Source organism: Neolamprologus brichardi, chromosome 8, assembly GCF_056152115.1.
Source record: "Neolamprologus brichardi isolate AB-2024 chromosome 8, ASM5615211v1, whole genome shotgun sequence".
NCBI lineage: Eukaryota > Metazoa > Chordata > Actinopteri > Cichliformes > Cichlidae > Neolamprologus > Neolamprologus brichardi.
This window is the reverse complement of record NC_142111.1, coordinates 23,710,204-23,735,000: the sequence shown is the minus strand read 5'-3', so window position 1 is coordinate 23,735,000 and position 24,797 is coordinate 23,710,204. Positions and strand designations below refer to the sequence as shown.

General features: G+C 40.4%; 1 protein-coding gene across 2 annotated transcripts in view; it reads right to left on the bottom strand.

Annotated features, from left to right (window-relative positions):
* The window catches only part of LOC102780890 (transmembrane protein 150A-like), a 30,023-nt gene extending 8,482 nt beyond the window's left edge, over window positions 1-21,541 (bottom strand). The window contains exons 1-6 of one of the 2 annotated variants that reach the window (XM_087844898.1): window positions 21,404-21,541; window positions 18,972-19,097; window positions 11,618-11,665; window positions 8,277-8,363; window positions 6,696-6,763; window positions 3,116-3,243 (exon numbers count right to left, since the gene is read on the bottom strand). In XM_087844898.1, coding sequence (XP_087701024.1) covers window positions 3,116-3,243; window positions 6,696-6,763; window positions 8,277-8,363; window positions 11,618-11,665; window positions 18,972-19,036 — 396 coding nt within the window. In that variant the 5' untranslated portion in view covers window positions 19,037-19,097; window positions 21,404-21,541. Of the gene's footprint in view, window positions 1-3,115; window positions 3,244-6,695; window positions 6,764-8,276; window positions 8,364-11,617; window positions 11,937-18,971; window positions 19,098-21,403 lie in introns of those variants that run through there. The other variant, XM_087844897.1, reaches the window with a different exon arrangement.
* Between the last annotated feature and the right edge of the window lie 3,256 nt (window positions 21,542-24,797).

The following is a 24,797-nucleotide window of genomic DNA, read 5'->3' as shown; positions in this document are numbered from 1 at the left end:
CCAGGGACCAAAATCGGACTAGCAGACTCTCCAATCCACTGCACAGCATTCAAAAATGTGAAGGAATAGTAAAAGGACCGCAGCACGCCTCATTCACCGACTTATTCACCTACAAGAACTTTTTCTACACCCAAGTCCTTTCAATCTAACATCAACACACAATTATTCTCTGCTCAAACAGCAGCTTCAGTCTCTTGTCCAAGATACTTGGATACCAGCGATCGAACCATCGGATGACCTGCTCTATGTCCTCAGCCACAACCAGCCCGAAGGTGTCAATTTTGGACTTTTAACTGTATTTTCATAAGTTTTATAGCTTTACGTTTACTGATAAAGGCTACACACATGAGTATCCATGCTACACAAAGGCAGGTAATAGATGTAAGATTATAGATTATAATGGAATAATAATGGAAAAGTTCCTGGTTTCTTAACATCTACTAAGGATTTTCTGTTTTTCATAGACACATACACAGCGATGTACACATGGATACATTTTTACTAATCTTGACTATGAAAACAAACCATTTTAAGGACTTGTGAACCCAAAATGATTTATTTGAAGCCAGGAAATCTGCCCTGAGCTTTATATAGAAGCTGCCACGGCTGTTAAATATAAATTACATCACAACGATGTGATCGTGTCAGCCGTGCAGATGTTCTTGGAACATTAACTGTATAAACAACGCGTGAAAATTACACACAGCTCTGAGTTTTTAACACTCGCTCCTGTTTGCTCCCCTCGCTGCCTCCTCTCCCCACTCTGGCTTTTCACAGCTGCCTTCAATCTACATTGGAGCCCCTGGATGTATAAACACACCATAATCCCACCACCCAGGTATTAGTCAGTCTTTGGGAATATGCATTGGAGCCTCTACTGTAGGTTTTCTCTATTTACATGAGAGCCTTTAGTTGATGCATGGCAGATCTTACAGAGGAGAAACTGTATAATAAAGGTTACTGCTAACTCAGTGTTTGCACAGACACAATTAATGACATATGAGCTTTAACATCAACTTTATGAATGAAAAAATGAAAGAAGAGTCTTCAGGTGCAACAAAAGGGGAGGAGTTAGAGAAAAATGCATGCAGGTTAGGTCTTTTATCCTGGTAACTCTGTTTTTCTCACCTCAGGATAAAAAATCTGTCCTGAAAAGAGCGTTTGATTCCAAACAAATACGGTCCCTCAAATCATAGTTTGGTTTACAGTGGACTTAAATCAACAAACTGGTGATCCCGAACGGTATCTCAAAGTCTGGATGCAGGTGAAAGTTGTTTCATTCAACAGACTGGTATGTGCTTCCCTCTTCCCTCAGAGATTAGCTGCCCATTAGCTGAGTTTCTGCTCTGGCTGAGGGGAGGCAGGTCAGTCTGACCTTCTTCATAGTCATCACTTAAATTACCTCCATGCTGTTTGTTACATTCAGGCCTTCTGCTTTCAACTGACCCATAAATCATGAAGTCTTATCTCTGCTGTATGGCCTGAACATGGCATCAAGCCCGTTCTACCTCCTACTTCACTGCAGTAAATGTGGAAAAGCACAATACTCTAAAACCAGCAAGTGTTATGTTGCAGGAAAAAAAAAACAGCGCACCCAGATTAGTTTGTTTTTAGGCTACACATGGATTACAGGCTTCCACCTCAGTTTCAAAGAAAGCAGCTGCACAATAGCCGGAGGTGCCGTGAATCACACATGGTGAGATTTCTATCTCTGATTATGTAACTTACTTTTTGCAGCTTTTTTTGCAGGATTTTTGCTTTTGTATCTTTCACATATAAATACCCCTCAACTGATGTTGTTGAACAATTGCATAAGAATGATTTGGGGCCTCTCAGGCCCACTATCCCAGTTTCTCTCCCCTGTAATGTCTGTAGACAGTGTTGGGAAGGTTACTTTTAAAATGTATTCCATTACAGATTACAGAATACATGCCCCAAAATGTATTCTGTAACGTATTCCGTTACGTTACTCAATGAGAGTAACGTATTCTGAATACTTTGGATTACTTAATATATTATCATGCTGTTTACAACTACATGAATGTACAATTGCTGTGATTTATTACTGTTACTGAAGGTCCGCGGCTCCGAACCGTAGTAAAGGGACCTCTGGCTAATACAGTGGGTTCTGTGTCGGCTCGTAGCTGAAAACTAGCTTTAATAGCTTAATAGCTTACTTACAACTGGGCTCGTCAGGCTCTCTTCTTGGCTGCAGTGGTTATTATTATATTTACATGCTTCCAGCTCCCGTTTTTGCTCGATGACAGCTCGTACTTTTCCTTTTTCTCCCTCCTCGCTCACAGACACATAACGTGTATGGCAGTCCATTCTCCCTGCAGCACGGACTACACTGCCTATGATGCTACATTCTTTAGAGCTATACCTGTAGCATTCTGCCTATTAGCTTAGCACAACAACAAAAAGGCCTCTCTCACCCAGGAAACACGCAGAGAGAGCGTCACCCTGTAACCATGGCAACCGTAACGCTGCCGCCTGGAACAACAGAACGTAGCTGTCAAACAAAACCCAAACAGTCCTGACCCGCCACGATATGAAACAGGGAAGTACCGCCGTGTAATCCATTTATTTCAACAAAGTAACTGTATTCTAAATACCACCTTTTTAAACGGTAACTGTAACGGAATACAGTTACTCATATTTTCTATTTTAAATACATAACGGCGGTACATGTATTCCGTTACTCCCCAACACTGTCTGTAGAGTCGATCAGATGGAAAATTGGCAGGATTCTGAATGAAACTGGAACAAAGTTCATCAAATTTGAGTTAATTTAACTGTGAGGATAAACATTAAGTCGTTTAGGAATAATTGCAGGATCCTATCCTCTGAACAGAGTCTGCCTAAAACCACGTGGGACTCTTTTACAAGCATCTCTCCTAAAGAGAGGAGTTCAAGTTTGCACCGATAAAGTTTGCAGAAGAATAAAAAACTTCCTCTATTATCACCCTTGATTTACATGAAGTGAATGATTACACAGGCAGGGATGAGAGCTGTGGGCGAAGGTCAGCGTGAAAAGATGCTGTGAGTCTATGAAAAACTGGGCTGACAAACATTATCCAGACTTTTAATCTCGTTGACTGACTGGATTAACTACCTGGAAGTTTCCCACCATGATGAGCCCCGCGGCGCAGAGCCACCCGGCGGAGAGGCCGGCGGTGTTGAGGATGCAGTTCTGGTGCTTCTCGATCACGTGAGCGTAGCGCAGCAGGCCGATCAGCATCACTGGAAGAGGCGAGGAAAAAAGGGAATGACAAATCGGGAAGAAAGGACCGTTTTTGTTGGTCAAAAAGTTATGCAACCACATTTTTTTCTCTTCCAGGAACAAAGCCCACACTACAAACTCTACCTGAGGTGTTTATGATTGCTTAGGCTGCTTGGAGGCAGCAGACAGAAGGCTTGCATCATTTGTACTAAAAGGGTGACGCTGCTGGTCCATTCAATTCACTACAGAGTCAGATTAACAGCACAGATAGTCTTACAAAATTCTAGCATCACTGGATTACAGTTTATAACAAAGTACATGTCCTCAAGTACTTCACTGAAGTACTAGTTCAGTATACTTGCAGCTTATTTAAGGATTTCCATGTTATGCTACTTTTTGCCTCGATTCTACTACGTTAAAGATGCAAACATTGCGTTTTGTACTCCACACTGTTTATTTTAAAGCATTAATTCCTTCTTATTTTACTGACAGGCAGTGTACGGACAAAGGTTTTAGCCCACACCTCTTAATCTTTTAATTCAGGTGTTTTCAGTGCCATTGTCACCGGTGTATAAACTGAAGACCATTCGGTCTGCCTTGACAAACATTTGTGATGTAAAGGGTTAATCTGAGGGTTAAAGGGTTATCCTCCATGTAAAGTTACAGAGCAGGGACACAGACTGCTGAAGCATCTAGAAAAATCCCCAGTGCTCTGCTGAATCAGGAGCTCCAAACCTCCTCTGGCATTAACATCAGCACAACAGCTGTGCACCAGGAGCTTCATGGCATGGCTTTCCAGGGCCAAGTAGCTGCTGAAGGTGTGATGTGCAGGGGAATCAGTACTAGTATCCTTACAGTATGATTATAGATAAACTGATCACCAGTTAATTTAACATGCATATCTTTGGGACTGTGGGAGGAAACTGGAGTACCCAGAGAAACACCATGCAAGCACAGGAAGAACATGCAAACTACCAGGAAGGCAAATCAAATTTCAAGCTGTGTGCCAACTCAGGTCCCTGCTTTAGCCACACCATCATTTTTGCAACTATAAGACTTCCAATGGCCAAACTGCACAGAATAAACCTTTAGTCGTGCTCAAAGCTAAAGCTTGATGATTCTGCACATCCCTGTGTGAGCAGATTCCTGATGTCTGTTTATGAAACGTCTCCTTCAAAGCTTCGCAGCAGTTTCACACGGCTCTCCCACCCTCCCGTCTGATGATCATGCCGTTCACATCTGGCACTCATCTCCCTGCAAACTGCAGAGAGCGACTGTTTTGATGTTCCCGTGGGTTGTCCAGCAGCGAGCACAGTGGTCCGTTTGTGGCGATCGAGTGCACGCCGCGATAAGACAATAAGTGTTTTGGGTTCTGGGTTAGGCGTGCGTTTCTTGGGCTGCTGCACAGCAAGAGTTTGACATTTACCATTCTTCTAACCTCACACTACACCTTTGAATTAAACAAACTCCCCCACCAATATAAACTGAGCATTGTTTATGAGAGGGGAATAAAAAAAGAAGGAAAGCTTTTGATGTGGGAGGAATGAGCTCGCTCACAACTCCTAGTTTTTGCAGACTTCACTGAAATAATCCATAAAAATGGTAATTACAGGAAAGAACTTGTTGTTCCTGTATTCCTGCAAAGAGAACAAGAGGTCCTTCCTTTAAGTTTTTATCTATTATCCTTCAAGTCAAATTAAGATGTTGGCATTCCTTGACTTGGAAAGAGCACTGCTCAGCCCGGCGCCGGGACACCGCGGACCAGGATCGCAAAGTTACACACCAGGGCACAAATGTTTGGTGCGCTTCTGCCAATTTAAGAGAGATTTTGAGAGCTACGTATCAGGCGTCTGTGGTCTAATGAAATAGAAAGTGACAAAAGCAAGAGAAGTAAAGTTTTCTATTAAGCTCTAAAGCTTATTTTTCTAAAGTCTTTGTCGCTGTTGCAGACTATTTTCTAGAGGTGGGAATCACCATACATCCCACGATATGATATTATCACAATACTTAACGCACGATACGATATTATTGCAATTTTTAAAAATATTTTGTGATATTCAGATTCTGTACATAAAGGTAAACTTTATCAATATTCATTTTATCTAATATCAAAGTCTCACACTCAGTCTTTCTCTCATTTCAGTTTTATTGTTGACAAACTGAACGGTTTGTATTACAGTCTAGTCCAACTTAACTGAATCAACCATCTGGTACAATTATAGCTATTCTGAACTATGCAGTTTATGAAAACTATGCAGCCCCTTCAGCAACTGAAGAATTTGAAAGTAAATTAAAACAAAATATAATTTTACATTAAATAAAAAAGTTTTAAACTTAATTAAAATAAAACATGTCTTAAATTAAAATAAGTAAACTGTCATGTTTATTGCTGCCATAAAACAAGTTAAACACATTTGGACAGTGAAGGAATGTCAGGATTCTTGCTCAGAAAAAGGATCAACATGCTCTGAAGTCAGAGCACAAAAACCTTTTTGTAACAAAATATCGATTTCTGCTGTCCCTGTATCCATACATTATTAGCAAACAAAATATCACCATGCTACACAGTATCCATTTTTTCCCCCACCCCTAATATTTTCTCTGATTTTCGTGTCTTTTGCCACAATGAAAAAACACCAACATGAAGCCCTGAAAAACGTTTGTGCCCCATGGATGGAAAAACAGCGACTGTGTGTTAACAGCCAAGTTCTGAGATAAATCTGGTTCAGGGAAAAAGCCTGAGCTGGAAGGGGTTAACAGGTTTTTAAACTTGCCCAAATTCCAGCATTTTCTCAGAAAAGCAGCACGAACCTGGTGTTCATGGGGGAGAGGTCACCTTAAATAAATGGCTCTGTATAGAGAGCAAATAGGCAGCTTCAGTCCAGGACACTCGGGTCAAAGGGTTGACAATATACTGCAAAATGTGTGTGAGTTCACGTTGGATCACAGGAAGCTCCCAACACCAGCAAACTGTGTCTGACTGAGGCTCCTACAGTCGCTTAAATCTGGAAAGAACTGCATTCCTTTGAGGCAAACTTCCATTTATGCATTTCCAAAAAGTTGATCAGGGTGAATTCCCTGAGTGTACATTATCAGAATCCTGGCAAACATTTTTAAAGCAAATATAGAAAAAGAGCCAATATACCCTCTGCACACCGGGCAATGAACCCTGAGCAAACCACAGAAAAATCAATGCTTTTGGCACACAGAGTAGCTGTCCGTATGGTCAGAGGGTGAATGCTTGTGGGTCATTTTATTCAGAAAAAAGCAGTATCGATGGCCTAGATTGAAGTTTTCTCTCAGATTGAGGGCTGAGGCCAGAGCTGGCCGTGGAAAGTTGGCCGGAGCCTCTCCAGCTGAAAAAACAAGTCCTGTTCAACCAAGATGTTGGGTAAATATGTACAAGAGTAAAAAAAAGAAAAAATACTATGAAAGCTGAATATTTGTAGAGCAAAACCATCCTGGTTCTTACCCATAAAGGATCCGGTGCTGCATATGAGGCTGAAAAAGCAGCTTTCAGGTGGCAGAGTTCCACATTTACTACAATGGAAACACAGAGGAGAGGAGGGTGGTTAGTATGACCCCCTGTGCTTGCTGTCATATACCCCCTTCTCCATATTTTACTTTTTTTTTTACTGTGCACAACTGGAAAACCCATATTTGTGTGCTTAGCTGCTCTGTGATACTAAAAACCTCTATAAATATAGAGTCTTTGTAGGAGGTCAGAAAGAAGGACACACATCTGTATCTCCAGCTCAAAAGCATCCAAAACATTTTCCCATCTAGATTCACAATAAGCCGATTAGATTTTAAACGGGTAAATCTTGTCAGCAACACTTATTCAGCACCCTGGAAGTTTTTGTGGGGGGGAAATAAGACGTGTGAAGCACTTAACAAAAGCCTTTCTTTCTGCAGAGGTGAGGAGGAGCCTCGCTCAGGCAAGTGCGGACTTATCTAAGATCACGAGCTTCACTGCAGCGGCTCGCCAAATATCACTGCAGTTTAAACCGGATTAGTTAAAGAAGCGGACGACATCACTTTCTGGAGCTACATGTAAGACTTGCAAACCCTGAAGCAACAGTTTCAGCTGCTGTTTGTAACGCTGCGTGGAAACAAAAACTGATTTTCAGCCCCATGAACACCTGCAGATCTCGTGGATTAAAGACAGTCCACAAGGATTTACAGGTTGAAGAGGCAGGTTTTTAAACTCTGAACCTTCGTAGCTTGTTAGTCCCTAATTCATGGATGTCAGATGCTTACATTGGGTCAATGAGCTTACACTGAGGGCTAGATGTGTGAGTTTACTGACATGCTTTAATTTAATCCCCAAAATAAAAAACTACCTTGGATTTATTGGTTCATGTCCTATAAAAGCCTTTTTACCTGCACTTTAAAACAGTCATGCAGTAGCATTTCCTCTGCCTTATCTCTCATGATGAAACTTTGTATTTCCAGCTCTGACACTTTGATATTTGGTTTGCATAAATATATTCTGTGAGTTCAACGACTTTCTGAAGACTTTGTTTGATGTCCGTGGCTCCACATTTCTGCTGGTGTGTTTTAAAAATGACAACACAAAGAGTCTCAGACTGTCTTCTTACTTTTGCAGCTTTTCTTGTGTTATTTCAATTAGTAGTTTTAGTAAAACAGGAAAATTCAGTTTCTTTTTTTAGAAAAGGACCAAAAATCAAGCACGTGCTTGCTCCAACTGAACAAAAGCAGCCATCCCCCGAAAATAAACCACTGACCACAGCAGGGCGGTTTGCTGTGTCACATGACATCTGTGGTCAGATCATGTGTACGGCATAACTGTTTTTGTGTTTCAGTGAAATTGTTATCACTGCAAAAGCAGAACTAGGACCCTCAGTCTGCTTCCTCGTTGTGGTTTAATGAAGGATAGGGCAGGAATGACTGCAACGTGCAGCTGTTCTGTTCTTTGAAGTTCTCAAATGTTACAAGAAACCAGGAGTTTAGCGGGTAAGCACACAGCAGCAGCGGCTTAGCATGGAAATTAACGTCCACCTGTAACACCCGCAGAGGTGGGCTCACTGACCTGATGAGTGGTATGTTGTCCAGGGTGCAACACAGTACAGGTCCCCTCTGTAATGGAAGCGGCTCCACACAGGACTCATTGTAAACCCTAGAAAAACACACATGCATCCATTTATTTCAGTTTTTCAACATGATTCAGTCGTTATCTCTCAGAGCGCCGAATTTCTCGCGGTTGCTCGAATTTCTTAAAGTAGGATGGGAGGCCTTCAACTATCAGCCCCATCTCCTTTTTTAGGATTATGCTTCAGACTTGGGACAGCATGGTCACTGGTGTTGGAGTTCGAATGCACCACCTAGCCGGGGCCTTTCTGCATGGATACACGAGGCGGGTCTGGGCCCGCGCTGGAGAGTCGGCGCAGTAGCAGGATGGCTGCTGTGTTGCCTGGGATTACTCCTCATCCCCTACCCAACCCTGTTGCTGGTCACGTGCTCTATAATGTTGTACTGTGGACATTTATGTGCTTTTCTGTGCAGAGGAGTTTTTTTGTTTCCCTCCTGTAGCCCAGCATGAGTAGAGGTCTCTTTTTTTCCTCTTGTACTTTCCCATTGTAGTGTACATTTCAGTGGTTTTTCTGTAATGCAACCGTTCTCTGACTTGTATCCCCATGTGATGTCTGTGTTGTGTGTAAGGTCGGGGGGCGGGTTCATTCCACTGCAGGGCAACCTGCCACTGCATGTGGCGAATAAAATTTGAACTTGGATGCGTGAGTTCTCTACAGGTTCCAGCTTCCACCCACAGTCCAGAGACATGCAGTTAGTGCGGTTAGCTGAATGTGATTGGTCATCTGTCTCTGTGTGTTGGTTCAGCAATACACAGGCAACCTGTACACAGTGTCCCCCACCTATCCGAGATGGGCTTGATCAGGTGACCCCGGAGTATTGCTGTTATGGGCCCACACTGCTGGGGGATTTCCCATGATGCTACGCACTTCTTCTCCACTCATCTTTTTAGTCTCCGTGTGTTTCCATTCCACTACTTTATATCATTATGTTTATCGACTGACGTTTGCTGTTTGTGGCCTGAATCTGCAGGAGGTTTGTTCCTGTTAAAAGTGAGTTCTTCTTCTCCACTGTCGCCAAGTACTGCTTACATGGGATCATCGAAATGTAGGTTGTCTAACTCCCAGTGAAAAGGTTGAGTAAAAATGTGATCTTAGTGTTTCACACGAGATCGATGTCAATTCAGGGAAACTGAAGTGACCAAACGTGTTGAAAACTCTGTTAATGGTTGAGCATCAGCATGATAGCGCTCTTACTGTACGCAAATGACGGTAGAAAATTAACCCAAAATGTTTTCAGGTGAAAGGTCTTTTATGTAACACAGTTAATGCTCAGCTGCATACTTTGTTTTTATTTTGATTTCTATTCTCCATTTGTATGCAAGTGACTCATTTAACTCAAATGCAAAATAGCAAACTACAATCCTGCATTACAAATGTTAAAAACTCGGTTTGTAACATTTTATCTACAAATATAAACTTGTATTTACTAAAATACCTGTATATGCATGTAGACAGGGCCTAAATCTACATATATTTGCAGATACAGCACTATGTAGCAGGGTACACCCTAGACTGGTCAGGGTGTAACACTTAAGAGACAGACGACCATTCACACCTATGTGCAATTTAAAATCACCAGTTAACCTAACCCCACTCTATGTCTTTGGACTGTGGGAGGAAGCCAGAGTACCCGTGGAGAACAAGCAAACCCCAAACACAGCTTGAGAGAAACAACGTTGGATTTTTATTAAAAGTCTGTTTTATGTGTTTACGCTCCTGTTTACAAGTAAACACACAGAGTGAATCTTTAACCCTCATTATTTGATTTGGCTGATTTTTTTACAAACACTCAGAGAACTTATCAACTTCTAATCTGATATGATGAAAATGTTATCCAACACAGCAAATAAGGAAAATCATTGTTATCATCCCTGCAGTTTTAGTTTGTAAATATAAATCCAAGATTCACTCCTTTTTTTTTAAGGAAAAAAAATCAGTCGCTTTAATTAAATACTCCACTCTATTTATCTCTGAAGCTGCATTTCCACTCAAGGAACCCTGATATTTTCCACTGTGATCTATATTAAAGGCCACTGAAGATCACACAAATTAGTCTTTCAACCAATGGAGAAATCGCAACTTCTGGTTTAAGTGGTGATGCTTTGCAAGACTCATTAGTTTACATGTTATTGTACATAAGGGCTCACACAAACGCACTCTTTATTAGGACGCAAGCTATAAAATTCCAGGATCTGGTGAAGTTTAAAACAGTGCAAATAATATATAAGGCAAGGAAAGGGATGCTCCCAATCGAAATAAGTAAATGGTTCTTAGAAAGAGAAGGGAGGTATAATTTTAGAGGGAAGTGGAATTTAAAATTACAGAGAGTAAGAACAACATTAAAAAGGATGTCTATTTCAATAGCGGGAGTTAAATTCTGGAATGAGTTAAAAGAAGAAATAAAGGTCAGTAGTGATATAAACCAGTTTAAAATAAAACTCAAAAAAGAAATTTTAAATAAGTATAAGAATGAAGAAAATGCAATTAACCCAAGACAGCAGTCAAACTGATGTTTATTTTCTTCTGCAAATTAGCAAATCTAAATATAGTTTAGTTGAACATGAGAAAATATTGTTTTTGTGATGTTATGTTCTAAGTTGAAGGTGTTGTTTATGTTTTTGTTGTTCAAATTTAGATGATGAGGATGTAAACCTGAGGGGGCTAAATAAGTATATGCTTCTGCCTACTTTTTAAGCAACTGCATGGAATGATTTTATGAAACGTTGGTGAATGTATACGTTTGAAATAAAAAAGAACTGAACTGAAGTCACAATGTTTTTAGCATCTTTGAGCTTTCTTCCTGTTGAAAGGAATTTTTTCTTTCCCACTGTGGCCAAGTGCTTGTTATTGTAGAGTCTTTACCTTGCAAAATAAAGCACCTTGAAATGACTGTTGTGATTTGTGATTTGATTTGGCGCTTTAGAAATGAAAGTGGTTTAACCAAGCAGAGCTGAACAGTTGAATGCAGTCTTGAGACATTGTGCAACAATCCTGCTTAAGGTCTGAAGCACTTTGTGTAGTGTAGACGTCTCTGACTCTTTTTTTAAATCTAATCCACAGTCAAAAATCTGTCTTTGTGAAAGTGACCTCTGGTCACTGCACTGGAAACAATTTGGAAAAAGTTTCCTCGTCTCTTTGGGAACGTTCCTGAGGCGGAGATGCAGCTTGTGTCTCTTTGGTGCTTTGAAGCAACATTAAACTGCTGACCAATACTATGGTCTTTAAAATGAACCCGATATGTGTGTTTATGTGTGTGTTTATGTGTGTGTGAGTGCTGTACCAGTTGTTCACAGGGCAGACGTGCTGGTTGTAGAGGGCCATCGCATATCTGTGAAGACAAAGAAGAAAATCTTTGGTCAAAGATCTGAACAGACGGTTAAAGAGGCAGACATAAAATGATGAAGATTCAATCACGCTGTCAGGATACGGTCTGGAGATAACACTGGCTCTGCTCTCACAACATGTCCAAAGCTCTGCTCTAATAATGTTTTCCACTAACAAAACACACATGAATCAGCACACGGTTGTTTTCAGAGACGGAGACAGCTCCTCTTCATCACACGTGTGCGCCGAGCCGGACGGCTGCATATTAACATGCACTGTTACACCACAGGGATGTTTAAAGAAATGTCAGTTACACAAAACAACCTCCACACACACACACACACACAGAGCCTAACAGCCAAACAGAGATCATTCATCACACACATAAATGCACATTAGTACATTTTAGAAGCACATGTTCTCTTACTCCACCAGTTTGGTGCAGACTCCTATCTCTCAAACTCTGAACAGACAGTAATTTCCTCCAGAGGATAAATGCTTCTGGTTTCGGACTTTCCGTCTGGCTGTACCAGGAGATCTTACACGCAAAGGTTTGGCAACTATCAAATAGAGATTTTGCACAAACTGTCCAGATAGTTTTTGGGGTTTTTTTTATGCAAAACCCTCTGAGAAGTCCTTGAAAACAATTTGAAAGTGCTGTTTCTTTCCAAATCTAACTGGCAGTTGACTGAAACTCTAAAAGATGAAGCCAACACAAAAGTACCAAAAACTGCAGTTCCTCTAATGGCCACTTGAGGCTGACTCCCCTGTTAAAATGCTCAACTTTACAGCATTAAAAAGTATTAAAATCTTTGATTCCTTCTTCTATTTTTGGCCTCTTCTTTTTTCAGTCACCTTCATAAAACAGCTGTACAGAGTTGACACTTTGAAGCCATAATTTCTACTTTTAGTCCTTTAATCTAATCTGAGTCGCTGACTATCCAACTACAAACCTCAGTATATTTTTATATATTTTATTTTATTGCTTACTCTATTTAATTTGTAAAATATGTATACACACACACACGTAGAAAAACATATTTAGTATACACATCCAGTGATGCATATACTATTATATATTGTACATATATTTATTAGTCTCAGATTTAGCCATTCTTATATTTTGCTTGTTTTATGTTATTGTATTTTTGCACAACTCTGCTGCTTGTGAAGCTCGCACACAAGAATTTCACTCGCATGTACTGTACCAGCGTACCTGCACATGTGATGTGACAATAAAAGTGATTTGATTTGATTTGAACTGGAGTCCTCTATCAAATTTGTGCTGTTGGTGCATTTTTATAGGAATTAACTTCTACACAATATACTCTGCTTTGTGCTGCAGACGTCCCAGGAAGTCTGTGCTCTAATTTTGGTGAGTGAAAGTCAATTATTTTACCACAATCTCTCAAACCTGATGACAATCCAGCTCCTTGTGAAGTAGACTGCAACAGAAATCCCTTCAGTTTTACTCTTCGACTCTTTCCTACTTAGGTTTAAGATCAAAAGCCTGAAAAATGCTTGACATTTCTACCATCTCTGGTGATACTTAAGCACAAACTCATGAATCTGCTAATGAAGTTGTATTACAACTGCCAGTTACAACAAGTCTACGCATGTGTTACTGTAACCTGGCTAACCTGATTCAGAAGGTGTCCACTCTCCTCTGTAAAGACATACATGGATTAAGTTGCATGTGCTTCTTGTTCAAAGTGTGTGGCATAAAAACTCTACAAATACTCATTTTTACCACATTCAGACAAATTAAAACAGGTTGTTACCAAAATAAATAACCAGTGGACATAAAATCTCCCATACTCCACACCATAATGTTGCTGGTGCACTATTCAGGTTGAAATATGTCACAAATGACCCATTAGCCTCTTTCAAAACAACCATAAGGACATATTGCACCACAGATCAGATACACAGGACCCAAAAAAGCAAGATGCCAACAGACATGTGACCGCTGGAGCGTCTTTATTGATCGCTGATAACGAGGGAATTCTCGGGTCAGAAGAATTGATTTGCCCTTTACAAAGTTGCTGTGGAGTGAGTGGCCTGACAGAGGCCGTCCACTCTCATCCACTTCCCTCCCTCCCACGACTCATCTTTTTTAGTCCTGCTGCCTGTACTTGAAAACTGCACGCCGTGTAAACTAAAGTGAAGATCACGGCGTGAATGAGCCGTTAAACTAGAGACTCAGATACACGCCTCTCTCATCCCATCAAATACTTCAGTGTTCTCAAAGCTGTCAGCGCCAAATCACACAGAAGGTGACCTTTGGATTCGGTGCTGTGATGCATCGAATTCAGGCAATAACGTGATGGATTCTTACTGCCAACACGTGAAATACGAACACTTGTAAAGCACTCTTTGTTTGACTGATGTGTTTCAGTCTTTGGCAGGGACCCTGGTGAATGGCTACCACCCGAAATGTGCAAGTCTACCAGTAAAGTTTCTCTACATACAAGTGTTGCTGGAGCGTCAATCTTTTTGGTCTTCCTCATGCACCTGGTAAAGTTTTACCAGCAATCAAACCAAATTGAAAACTGTGTTTTCTGTGTAAACCTAATCAAGGATTCTTTTCAGTGCGGCGTCGGTCACTGCATGAAGTGTAACGTCATCAAACCTCCTATAAGCACTGATCCTCGTGCTCTGGCACGCTTGACTCGCTGCAGTCTTCTCCTGAATGGGAAAAGAAAATCACAGCTGTGGCACTGAAATAGAAGCTGAAACAGGAAATGGCATACTTCCAGTAACTTTCTGTTGGCACTGCCAAAGCACCTTTCACAGGATTCATACAGCTGTGTTAAATTTACCCGAAGATCCTTCATACCTGCAAATCCCTTTGAAACTGGAAAGCATAATCTACCCCATAACCTGACGTGCTCCTCCCCGTAACCACATGTCACATCAACACAGCCTGCAGCCTCGTCCACACTGATACGTTTTCATTTGAAAACGCATCTTTTTCTCTCCGTTTTGGTCGCAGTTTTTGGTCAAGGAAAACAGAGCTTTTTGAAAACGCTCTCCAAAGCAGATACATTTGAAAACGGCGTTTTCGTGTCACAGTGTGGAGGTGTAAACGGAGCTTTTCGGAGCTGTGACCAATTAAACTAAGATAGCAGAGGGCATTATACAGCAGCTGTTTTGTTTGCTCTCTATTTCGACAGCCCTATTAAAGATTAATATCAGTCTGCACATGCTCCAGAGAGCTTTTCTTCAAATTCCTTAACTCTCACTCGCTTTTGCAACTTTGTACTTTTGTGTTACTCGCAGCAACAACTCCACCTCATTGTTAGTCCATTTAAAAAACTCGGTGCTTTTCCTTGACCTTTTGCCGCCACGTTTCAAAGAGCTGGTGTTGTGCCAAAAAGTGTTTGCTGGTATTTAACCCTTTAAAGCCGGCTGGAGCTCTGTTTTGCGTAACTATTTTTAAATCCCCGTAGCTCTGCAACCACGTAAGCTAGCTCAATATTTTTTTTTGCATATAAAACCGGAGGAGTTGTACTTACATCTTATGCCATCAGCTTGTCCTCGGTCACAGTTTCCTTCCACATATAACTTTGCAAAAACTGCATAAAAAGCACTTGCAGCAACAAAAACATAATATTCCAGAAACACGCTTTGCCGATCCGATCAGCTGTTTGTAACACTTCCTATGTTGGAATAGACGTCAGCGGAACTTTTACATGTCCGCCATGACTTGCCCGAAACCGGAAGTGACGTCATTTTGCGAAAATGTAGGGGTTTTTTTTTACCATCAGGGCCTCATGAGCCTATACTGGTGTTTTTAAAAGTTATCTTTGACTTTATGACTTTCTGTGTTGTTTCTGGGATGCTTAGGACTCATATTGCACTGCTGGAAATAGTTTATTTTGATGCATATGCTGCTTTTTTTTTTGCAAATTTGCACAATATTTATTTTCGTTTTTCCTGCAGTGTATAAAAATTGGTGTATTTCAAAAATAAAACTATGAAGACACTCAAAATAAATTTCCTGTGGTGGGAAACTATTTTGTGCAACTTTTTTGTATTTACAGTTTTGAGGGATAAGCCTCTTAAATTTCTCTAACTAGAAATATATGTTAAAAAAACAAAAACGATTTTCAATTTATTTGTAGTTTATTGCACTTTTTTGCAATTTATGTAATTACTATGCACTTAATGCAGACATATTATTAAAATTTGGGCTATAATGGTTGTATTGATGTATAGCAACTTGAAATGCTCCCAAAAATGGCTCCACAGCATGTAAAAATATAATATAAGCTCTGGCGGACTTGGTTCTATGGTAGGTCTTAAAGGGTTAAACTGCTATAAGTAACTTGTTGGGCTATAATATGTGAAACATATGTCAAATGCATCCCTCTTGGATGACATAAAGTCATATTGAGCCACAAACAACATTAGTGTAACAAGATAGAAGCCGCAATCAGTTTTTAGCAGTGACTTTTATATAACCTTTATTTATGCAGTTAAAAAAAATCTCATTAACATTAAAAATGTCTTTTGTAAGAGTAAGTTGGCCAGTAGGACAGCAGAAATGGCAGCAAATATTACAATAGTTCTGTAAAAATATTTTAAGTGGGGATAAAGGACCGGATTGGTTATAATGTAAGTACAATAACACAGAGTTGTAAAGATACTTGAAAAAACTGATAATTTTTTAATTCTATATATAACCCCTTTGTAAACGCTGTTCACCAAAGTCTATTTACCAACATAAGTAAAGATATTACACATAAAAAATACACAGAAACATTAGAAATCAGTTTTTAGCAGGCAATCACTTTTTGGCACAACACCGGAAAGTAAATAAACGGCAGACAGAAATGAGGCAGGTTGAATCTTCTTGCGTTTCACAGATGAGCAGTACTGTAATGTAAGCGTTTTCGGCCGTTTCAATGTGGACGCACAACTCTGTGAAAATGACTGAAAATGATATTGTGGAGCATTTTTAGACAAAAATACAGTTTTCAAATGTATCCGGATCAGTGTAGACGTAGCCTGCGACTATTGTGATCGGCCAGTTCAATAATCATGGCCTCTGCATCAGAACTCACACGTGTCAGTAAATTCAGGGAGATTACCAAAACTAGATATGAGGAAAAGTACAAAGAAGTGAAAAAAACTTGACGGACATTTTTGCCAAAAAAACAAAAAGTGAAACTGACCACAAACTGACCCATGAGGGAAAAAACTCACAAGATACTTAACACACAATGCATCAGCCCAAGCGTGAATGCTGGCAATGGCCACGTGCATGGATTCACTGCAGAGGTCAAAATATGAGCATAAACCTGCCCACCTCCTAATAAACGTGCAGCATGCAACAGTCCAGCTCTAGCTGATGTTTTGGGACCTATTACTGATTTTAATACAAAGAACGAGTTAAAGAAACAAAAAAAGAAAAGTCATTTCTCCCTTCAGATGTGACACATTTCAGCTTGATATCAATAATTTACTTCGCTTTGGTTAAAGTGTAAAACTCAAACTCCTCATGTTTTCCCGCAAAAAGCCTCACACAGCTGCCCAGAGCTGTGGAGGTTTTAGGTCATGACAAAAGCTGACAAAGCATTCAAAGGCAGAAACAGACAGGTGTCGACGTGCCTGAAAAAACAGCAGGAGGAGGGGGTTACAGATTCAAGCTTTAGAGGCCCGGCGTGAAGAACTCTCGCACTCATTTAACAAAGGCGTAAAAGACTCACAGAGGACACTGTGAATCCTCTCACACTTTGAGAGGAAAAGACGGGAAATCAGCTGTTTCCCAGCATCCCAGTCTATAGAAAGTGCAAGAAGGCGTTATCCAGAGGTTATCCAGGCTGGGAGCACAGATGTTGAATAGCTTTTTTCCTCAAGAGATCATTATCAGGAGCAATAAGTCATCTGTGCCACTCTTGATAGACTTACACAATCCTACACTGACTTTTATACGTTAATTATTATCGACTGACCTTTTCATGCACAGAAATGAGCCTCCAACTAACCATTACATTTCATTAAAAGGTTACACCAAGAATCCAGTATTAGAAAAGTATTCTGGTCTCTTCAGGGACTCGTGTGTGTTGATCAAAGGAAACAGCTCCTTTGTTTATGTTTTTATTTGCTTTTTTGCAGGGAGCTCTGTTACTTGATGAGGTTTTATCAGTTTTATCCTGGTTTAAGGATCAAAACAGGACATTGCATATCAAAATCCTGACTTCAAGTAATTTGATTACATGTACATTTTCCCTAAACAATTCTCAATAAAGTACAGTGAAAAAATGTTAAATTCAATGGACTCTGATCAATGATGATTTAAGATAAATGCAAAATTGTGAGATTTGTTTTTAGTGGGAGACTTTTCACAGTTTTGTTTAAAGAGAGATAAAATCTTAGATTTTATTTTTTAAAAAACGATTAACTTTCATCACCTTCGAGAAAGTTAAAATGTATATTTAGTGATAAAAAATATGGATAAAATTCTAGAATTTGACTCACACAACTGAAGCACAGACTTATTGGATGGTTTGGGACAATTAACCGCACAAAAAACACAAAATTTAGTGGCCGCATGTCGACATCCACCTATCGCCCAGCAGCTGTACCCTTAACAATGTCAAACTTTAAGCCTTAAAGCATTTAAATGGGTGAGCTATGAAGAAATATCCAAGTGTCATTAGCAGGACAGAACAAACAGTTTTTCAGAGCAGGCTGCAAACATGCTGGTCATTTTAACATGAGAGCCTATTGGGATAGGCTCACCTTTGATGGCTGCCTCTAGTGGCTATCAGAGGAACTGCAGTTAACCACAAACAGAGGTTCTTGGGTCTCTTTTCAGGAGTTCTTACATGCCTGCAGGAACAAGCATTAACTCCAGCCGGGGAGGATTTTTAAAACAACTCTTCGCCTGCAAATTCCTGAAATGAAGACTAAGCGTTTTTTCTGGCTTCCAAAAAAGGAAAACATTTCACATGCATGAACTTTGCACCGTCAGTCGACATCATGGTGACCGCAGCAGGGATAACAGATAACATGTGTGACCACACTCGTGTGCAGACAGCTTGACTCGCGAGTTGTCTTTTAGAGGAAGAAAGATCACCTTCATCACTACACACTTATTGATTCCAAGGCTCGTATTTAAAGAGGAAGCAGCTGAATGTATTTACCCTAACGAGTCCTAATCTTATCCAAAAGAAGTAAATGTTTACGGGAGCGTTTCGAGAGCTGAACTTTAAATACATATTTAAACTTTGAGTGCACAAACAGACACGGGAACCTCCTGCAGATGCTGCTGCACGGCTTGTTTACTCGGAGGTACTCACACCACCCATATTCCTGTGATGATGAAGACAGGCAGGCTGACGGGAAGGATCATCCAAGGCGACATGACGGGCGCCAGGCGATCTCCGCCGCAAAGGACACCAACGGACACAGGCTTCGTTACAGACCTGAAGGAGCGCAGACACAATCAGCCAGGGAAAACAAACGTACAAATATTACAATCACAAATCCTGAAATCAGGATTCCTGATTGGTAATTAGCTCTTTAATCCATCTATAAAACTCCCGCCTGTTCCAGCTCCCATACTGAACTTTCCTCTATACTTCCATATACCACACCACTTTATTGTCTTCCAATATTTTTGGTCCTTTTTTCCACATTTACCTAAACCTGCACTGCTTTATATTCAGTTTCAATCAAAGAAAACCTTTAGAGCTCTTTGCCATATTACGTGCATATTTATGATTTATTGTCTTTCATTTAGATTTTTACTCACTGGGTTCATTTCTTTCTTGGTTTGTGTTGCCATACTGCACTTTAACTTCTCAAGCGATTCTTGTTTTACTAAAGCTGCTGCGTTTATTGTTTGCTGTAAGATTGGAGTTTCGCAGTTTTTAGAGTATATCTTATGTTAAAAGTGAGGGTTTGCGGCTTTTCCCTACTTTATGTTTCATACGCTGAACGTCTTTTGCATCACAGACATCTGCGAGAGATGTGCAGTCCCCTTGCAGTGATGTAAGGGGGAGAATATTACATCTTGAACAACGTGTTTTGTGTCTGTCGTGCAGGTCCGATGTAGCGGCCTGCAGCAGAGATGAGGAGCTGTCAAACTTGTACCTTCATCACTTCACCACACAGAGCGAAACAAACAGTAACCTGTGAAAACGACGGGGCAATGCTCCCAGACCTGCAGTCCTGCTTCTGTCTGCATGGCTATTTTCCTAAATAAACATCTAAAACTATAGAGCAGCTCTCAGTCCACACACCAAACTGAAACCTTTTTATACAGGACACTGATTTATGTTTTGGCCGAGGTATCACAGTGTCTGTCCTTGGACATGTTATCGTCCTGTCACAGATTAAGCACAGTAAGTTTGAACTTTACAGAGTTCAGTGAATTACTGCCAGTCATTCATAAAAAAATATATGCACATGTAGGGCTCAGCACATAACTTGAGTGTTACTATTTTTGTGACTTGTTAAACAAACAATTCCTATAAAGTTGGGACACTGTTAAAAGAAAATCCCATAGAGCCTTATTTTATTCACAACAGAACAAAGAAAACACATAAAATTGTTGAAAAATGTTAGCTTAATTTGAATTTGATGGCAGCAACATTTGGGACATCTACAGCGCATAATGTCACCGACTGATTCCAAGAATCTGGAGGAATCTCTGTGCGCAGGGGACAGGGCTAAAAATCAATAGTGGCCGGCACTGCGTCATAACCAGACATGATTCTGTCATGGAAATCACTGGATGGGTTCAGGAACACTTCCAGAAATCTCTGTCTGTGAACTCAGCTCACTGTGCCACAAACGCAGGTTAAAGCTCGATCATGCGTAGAAGAGCAAATATGGTCGAGCAACATCACCAAAGCTAATTTCAAACAACCTGAGAAAAAGTGTGAAGATGTTCTGTGATCACACAAATCGAAAGGACCCTCAACTCTGAGTATATTCAGGTTTCAAACCGGAACGGGACAACATTCCTCTCCCACGAGCCCAGCAGCTGCTCCAGATGTTTATGAGCTGTTGTTAAAGGAAGAGAGGATGCTGCACAGTGATACACATGTTGCTGGCATCACTTTCAGGTTCACCTTATTGTTTTATGAGATTTACAAATCATCGCTTGTGTTTTTAATTAAGTCCAAAGGGTAAGTTTGACACTTTATCCTCAGTTATAACCGGTGTCGGCTTATTTCCACCTGTTTTAAGGGGGAACATACAGATTTTCACATGCAAAGTATTCAATTATCTTATTAAATCCTACATTAAACATGAATATTCTATATTCAATCTGCATGTAAACGTTCAGCTTTACCGTTTTTGAACTCGTTTATCTGACGTGATGAATGTAAAATTTTCGTGTATAATAACTTGACTTGAAAACACAAGCTGAGTCAGATTTTGACATTTTGAAATTCATTTTTAGGTTTTTTCTTCTTTTTTATTTTAGGCGTGTTTTGTTAAAAATCACATAGAAACTGCAACACGTGCGTTATTTTTTAACACAGCCTTTCTAAGAGCATCATAAAATTATAGAATAGTTGAGGTTACAGGTAATCACGTGCAATAAAAACTGACTAACATTAAAAATCTTTAATTATTGCCACAATTTAGTCTGTAATTTCAGATTATTCGTGCTCCTGCTGTGCGTCTATTTGACCTCATTAACCACTCTGAGCTTGAACAGCTGGCCTTCATGCTTTAGATGCATGACATCCTGAGACGCACAGCTTCAGGATCCTACCTCTGCCGCTCAGCGAGAGCTCCTCAGTCTCCGCGTCTCCTCCCAGCTCCTCCAGACTCGGGGAAAAGTTGCTGAAAAGTGAGGCCGAGCTGGAGTTTCTGATGTTTCATCGTCCAAACGTGGCTGCAGGTGTATCACTTCATCGGGATCGGGAGAGGAGACGGATGAGGTGGCGTCGGTACGATCCTGCTCCCGAGGCAGCCGCTGAGCTGTGGTGGGAGGTGAAGAAAGCAGCTGGAGTCGGTGACTGGTAGCTCCTCCCACCCACGCGGGTGGAGGCGAAGGTTATTCTAACCCGACAGTCATCGCTGCTTTAAAGCTCGCACTGCTTCTGGGAAATCTCTGCCACTTTTTTCATGTTTTCTGAGTCTAAAACACGGGTGTGGGTGGGCAAACTGGACTTCTGCGTGTTCCAGGAAACTAATTTCACTAATTGATTGCAGTCAGACAAGTTGCACATCCGGGGCTGCTGAGCCCGGAGTTTAGTCAGGATTCTGCAAAGTTTGTTCCAGATGTTTCACTGGGAAAACCTGAATGTATGAGAAAAAGTTACAGTCAGGTTGAATGAGCTTTAAGAAGTTCCACCTCTCTAAACCTCTTATTGAAATGAGCATTTGAGAGCTAAAGACTTGAAAAATTATCCCTAGAAATCCGAAAAAGTCAAATAAAATGACGTCTCACAACTTTCTTCTGTCATTACAACCACTACAATATATCTCATAAAGAGAAAACAGGGGAAAAAACATAGTTTAATTCCACGTTTTACTAAATTGAGTTCAAAACTAATACTTGCATCTGCAGAAATTTAGACCTGGTGTTACAACTTTGATCTAACCATGGATGTCAAACTCGTTTTACACGGTAGACCACATACAGCCCACTTTGATTCTGAGTGGGACGCCACTGAAACTCCCCTTTAGTGTATCTACAACAGCAATCCCTGAGATTAAAAGTGTAATTTCAACAGCATGTCGTGATTTTTCTATAAATAAAATTAGTCAAAATACAGAAAAAGCTCTGGTAAGCTCACTGGCCGACTGTCCTGTACGAATATAAAACATAAAGTTCTGGTTAATTCACAGAGATTTATTTTTCTATAAAAATAGACATTTTTATAGGGGAAAGTAAAAAAATAGGAACTTTTCTACCAGTCAGTTGTTTATATGTTACTTAACTATTTTGGTGTGAACGGCAGTGGGGGAGGTCTGAGAGCAGGAAAGGAGGAGGTCGAGTGGAGGTGGGTTGCAAAGTGGCTCGCTGACGCACAGCAACTGTGAGAAGGCTAAAGCAGCTTAAGAAATAAACCATATATGAGATCTGAGCTGAGCTGGCAGTGAGATCAGCTGATCCGAGTTCAGCTTTGTTTACATTCATCTGCTGCGTGTCTTTAACTTTTGTCCACTTCCGCTATGTTTTTTGTTTTTTCTCTTCTCTTCGCTGTCCCTTCCCATTCTGGTTCTGTTAGAGGTCTCTTCCTGTGAAAAGACAGTGTCGCCAAATGCTACTCGTAAATGATTGTTGGGGTTCTCTATCTAATATATAATATAAGCCAGTTTGAGGCGACTGTTATTGACACTGTAGGAATTAAAGTTGAATCGTTTGATGTAATACTTTTATCACTTTAGGCTGGCAGAGGTTTAATAGGTCCATAATTATTGGTTATATTTGTCCAAATGCTTTAACAAATTCATTCAGTCAGATGAAAGGCTCTCTGGATATACTTATTTCTTCTTTTATAATACCAGATTAAGTACATTGTAGGGACAAACTAAGACATATCCACAAATTAATCAGAACAAAGTAACTCTTAGTTAAACCCCCAAATCACAAAGTCTTCAAAGTTTTTTTTAATTCTACATGCAAAATAGTAGACACAGCTAAGTAATGGATGGATGGATAATAAAGAAATAAAAGTGATACCAACTGTTAAACGTCCATTGCTTTGTTTAGAAATTCATTTATAGGGATAATTGAAGTAAATACAGTTAAGCACACTTCCTATTTCTGCTGGTTTTTACCTTAAAAGGAGCTTGCAAAGAAAAGCGTCTGGACTTCTTTGAGTTGCTTGAACATGTTTCACCTCTCATCCGAGAAGCTTCTTCAGTTCTAAGGTCAAATGGTGGAGAGTCCCAGATTTAAACCTAGTGGGACTCTCCACCATTTGACCTTAGAACTGAAGAAGCTTCTCGGATGAGAGGTGAAACATGTTCAAGCAACTTAAAGAAGTCCAGACGCTTTTCTTTGCAAGCTCCTTTGACTACGATGACCTGGATGACTGAGAACCTTCACAGACTTAAAAGGGAAAATTTTACACCTGTTACTCGGTTACCCAACAGCTTCGGATGGTCACAGCAGATTAGGAACATCAGTGGGGGGGTCGGGGAGAACAGATTGCTTGGGTCGTGGTGCAGATTTAAAGGAAGTCATTAGTAACGTTAACTTTAATAGAAAGAAACAATGAAAGGAGAGAGGATGGCAAAAGTGTAAATGAAGCCTCTGTGCCTGAAAAGTTCAATAAATACAAGCCTGTCTTGTCTTGTCTTGTCGTCCAACAGAGGCTAAGTAAAGAAAAAGACACAATAACATCTGCAGCTGGTTGCTGTAGGAAAACACAGTTTATCAGTGTGCCCCTTTTAAAAACACCCTGCAGGTCCCTGCAGATGAATCAATAGTGAAAGGGGAAGCTCTACTCAATAAAAGCTTTTCATTTTACTAAAAAGCCATGAAATTGAAGGGGCTCCGGGGTTTTCTCAGAAAGGTTATTCCACAGATTGTTCCAAGAAAAATCTGTGGTCTATGGTTGGGTCAAAGAGGCGCCTCGTGGGGTGAAACTTCATTGTGAAATAATCGGCCGCAAGGTAAGGCCAATCAGAGAAGATGAGTATTTTCATCTTTTACATGGTAAAAACAATCAGCCACAGGCTTCCTGAAACAAAGAACAAGGAGCTGTGACCCTATTTTGAATTAATACTGTACCCATATAAAGTAAACTGAAACCGCAACCACATGCCTGCATTTTCCCAACAAAACAAGCAACCAATGCTGCAAACCCTCACAAGGAAACACATGAAGTTCAGATTAACCAGGTTTGTGGTGGTACCTGGAGGCTGCCTCACGTGCTTCTTCGCGTGCCCGCCTGTGCAGAGGTTCGCACAGCTGTTCTTCGTTACATTGTTTGTTGTAGTAAGAAACAAACGCACCGCTGACGTATAGTTTGGCGCACATGTGGAGAAAGCTGTAATGACAACCTCCTGCCACACGAGGGCGCCAAAGACTGCAATAACAGCCACAGAACGTCAGGATGAAGAAAGTCCTCGAAAATAAAGAAATTATGGTTTTATATTGTTACAGCAATTTCAATAAACGTGGACAGACAGACGGGGTTTATTATTTA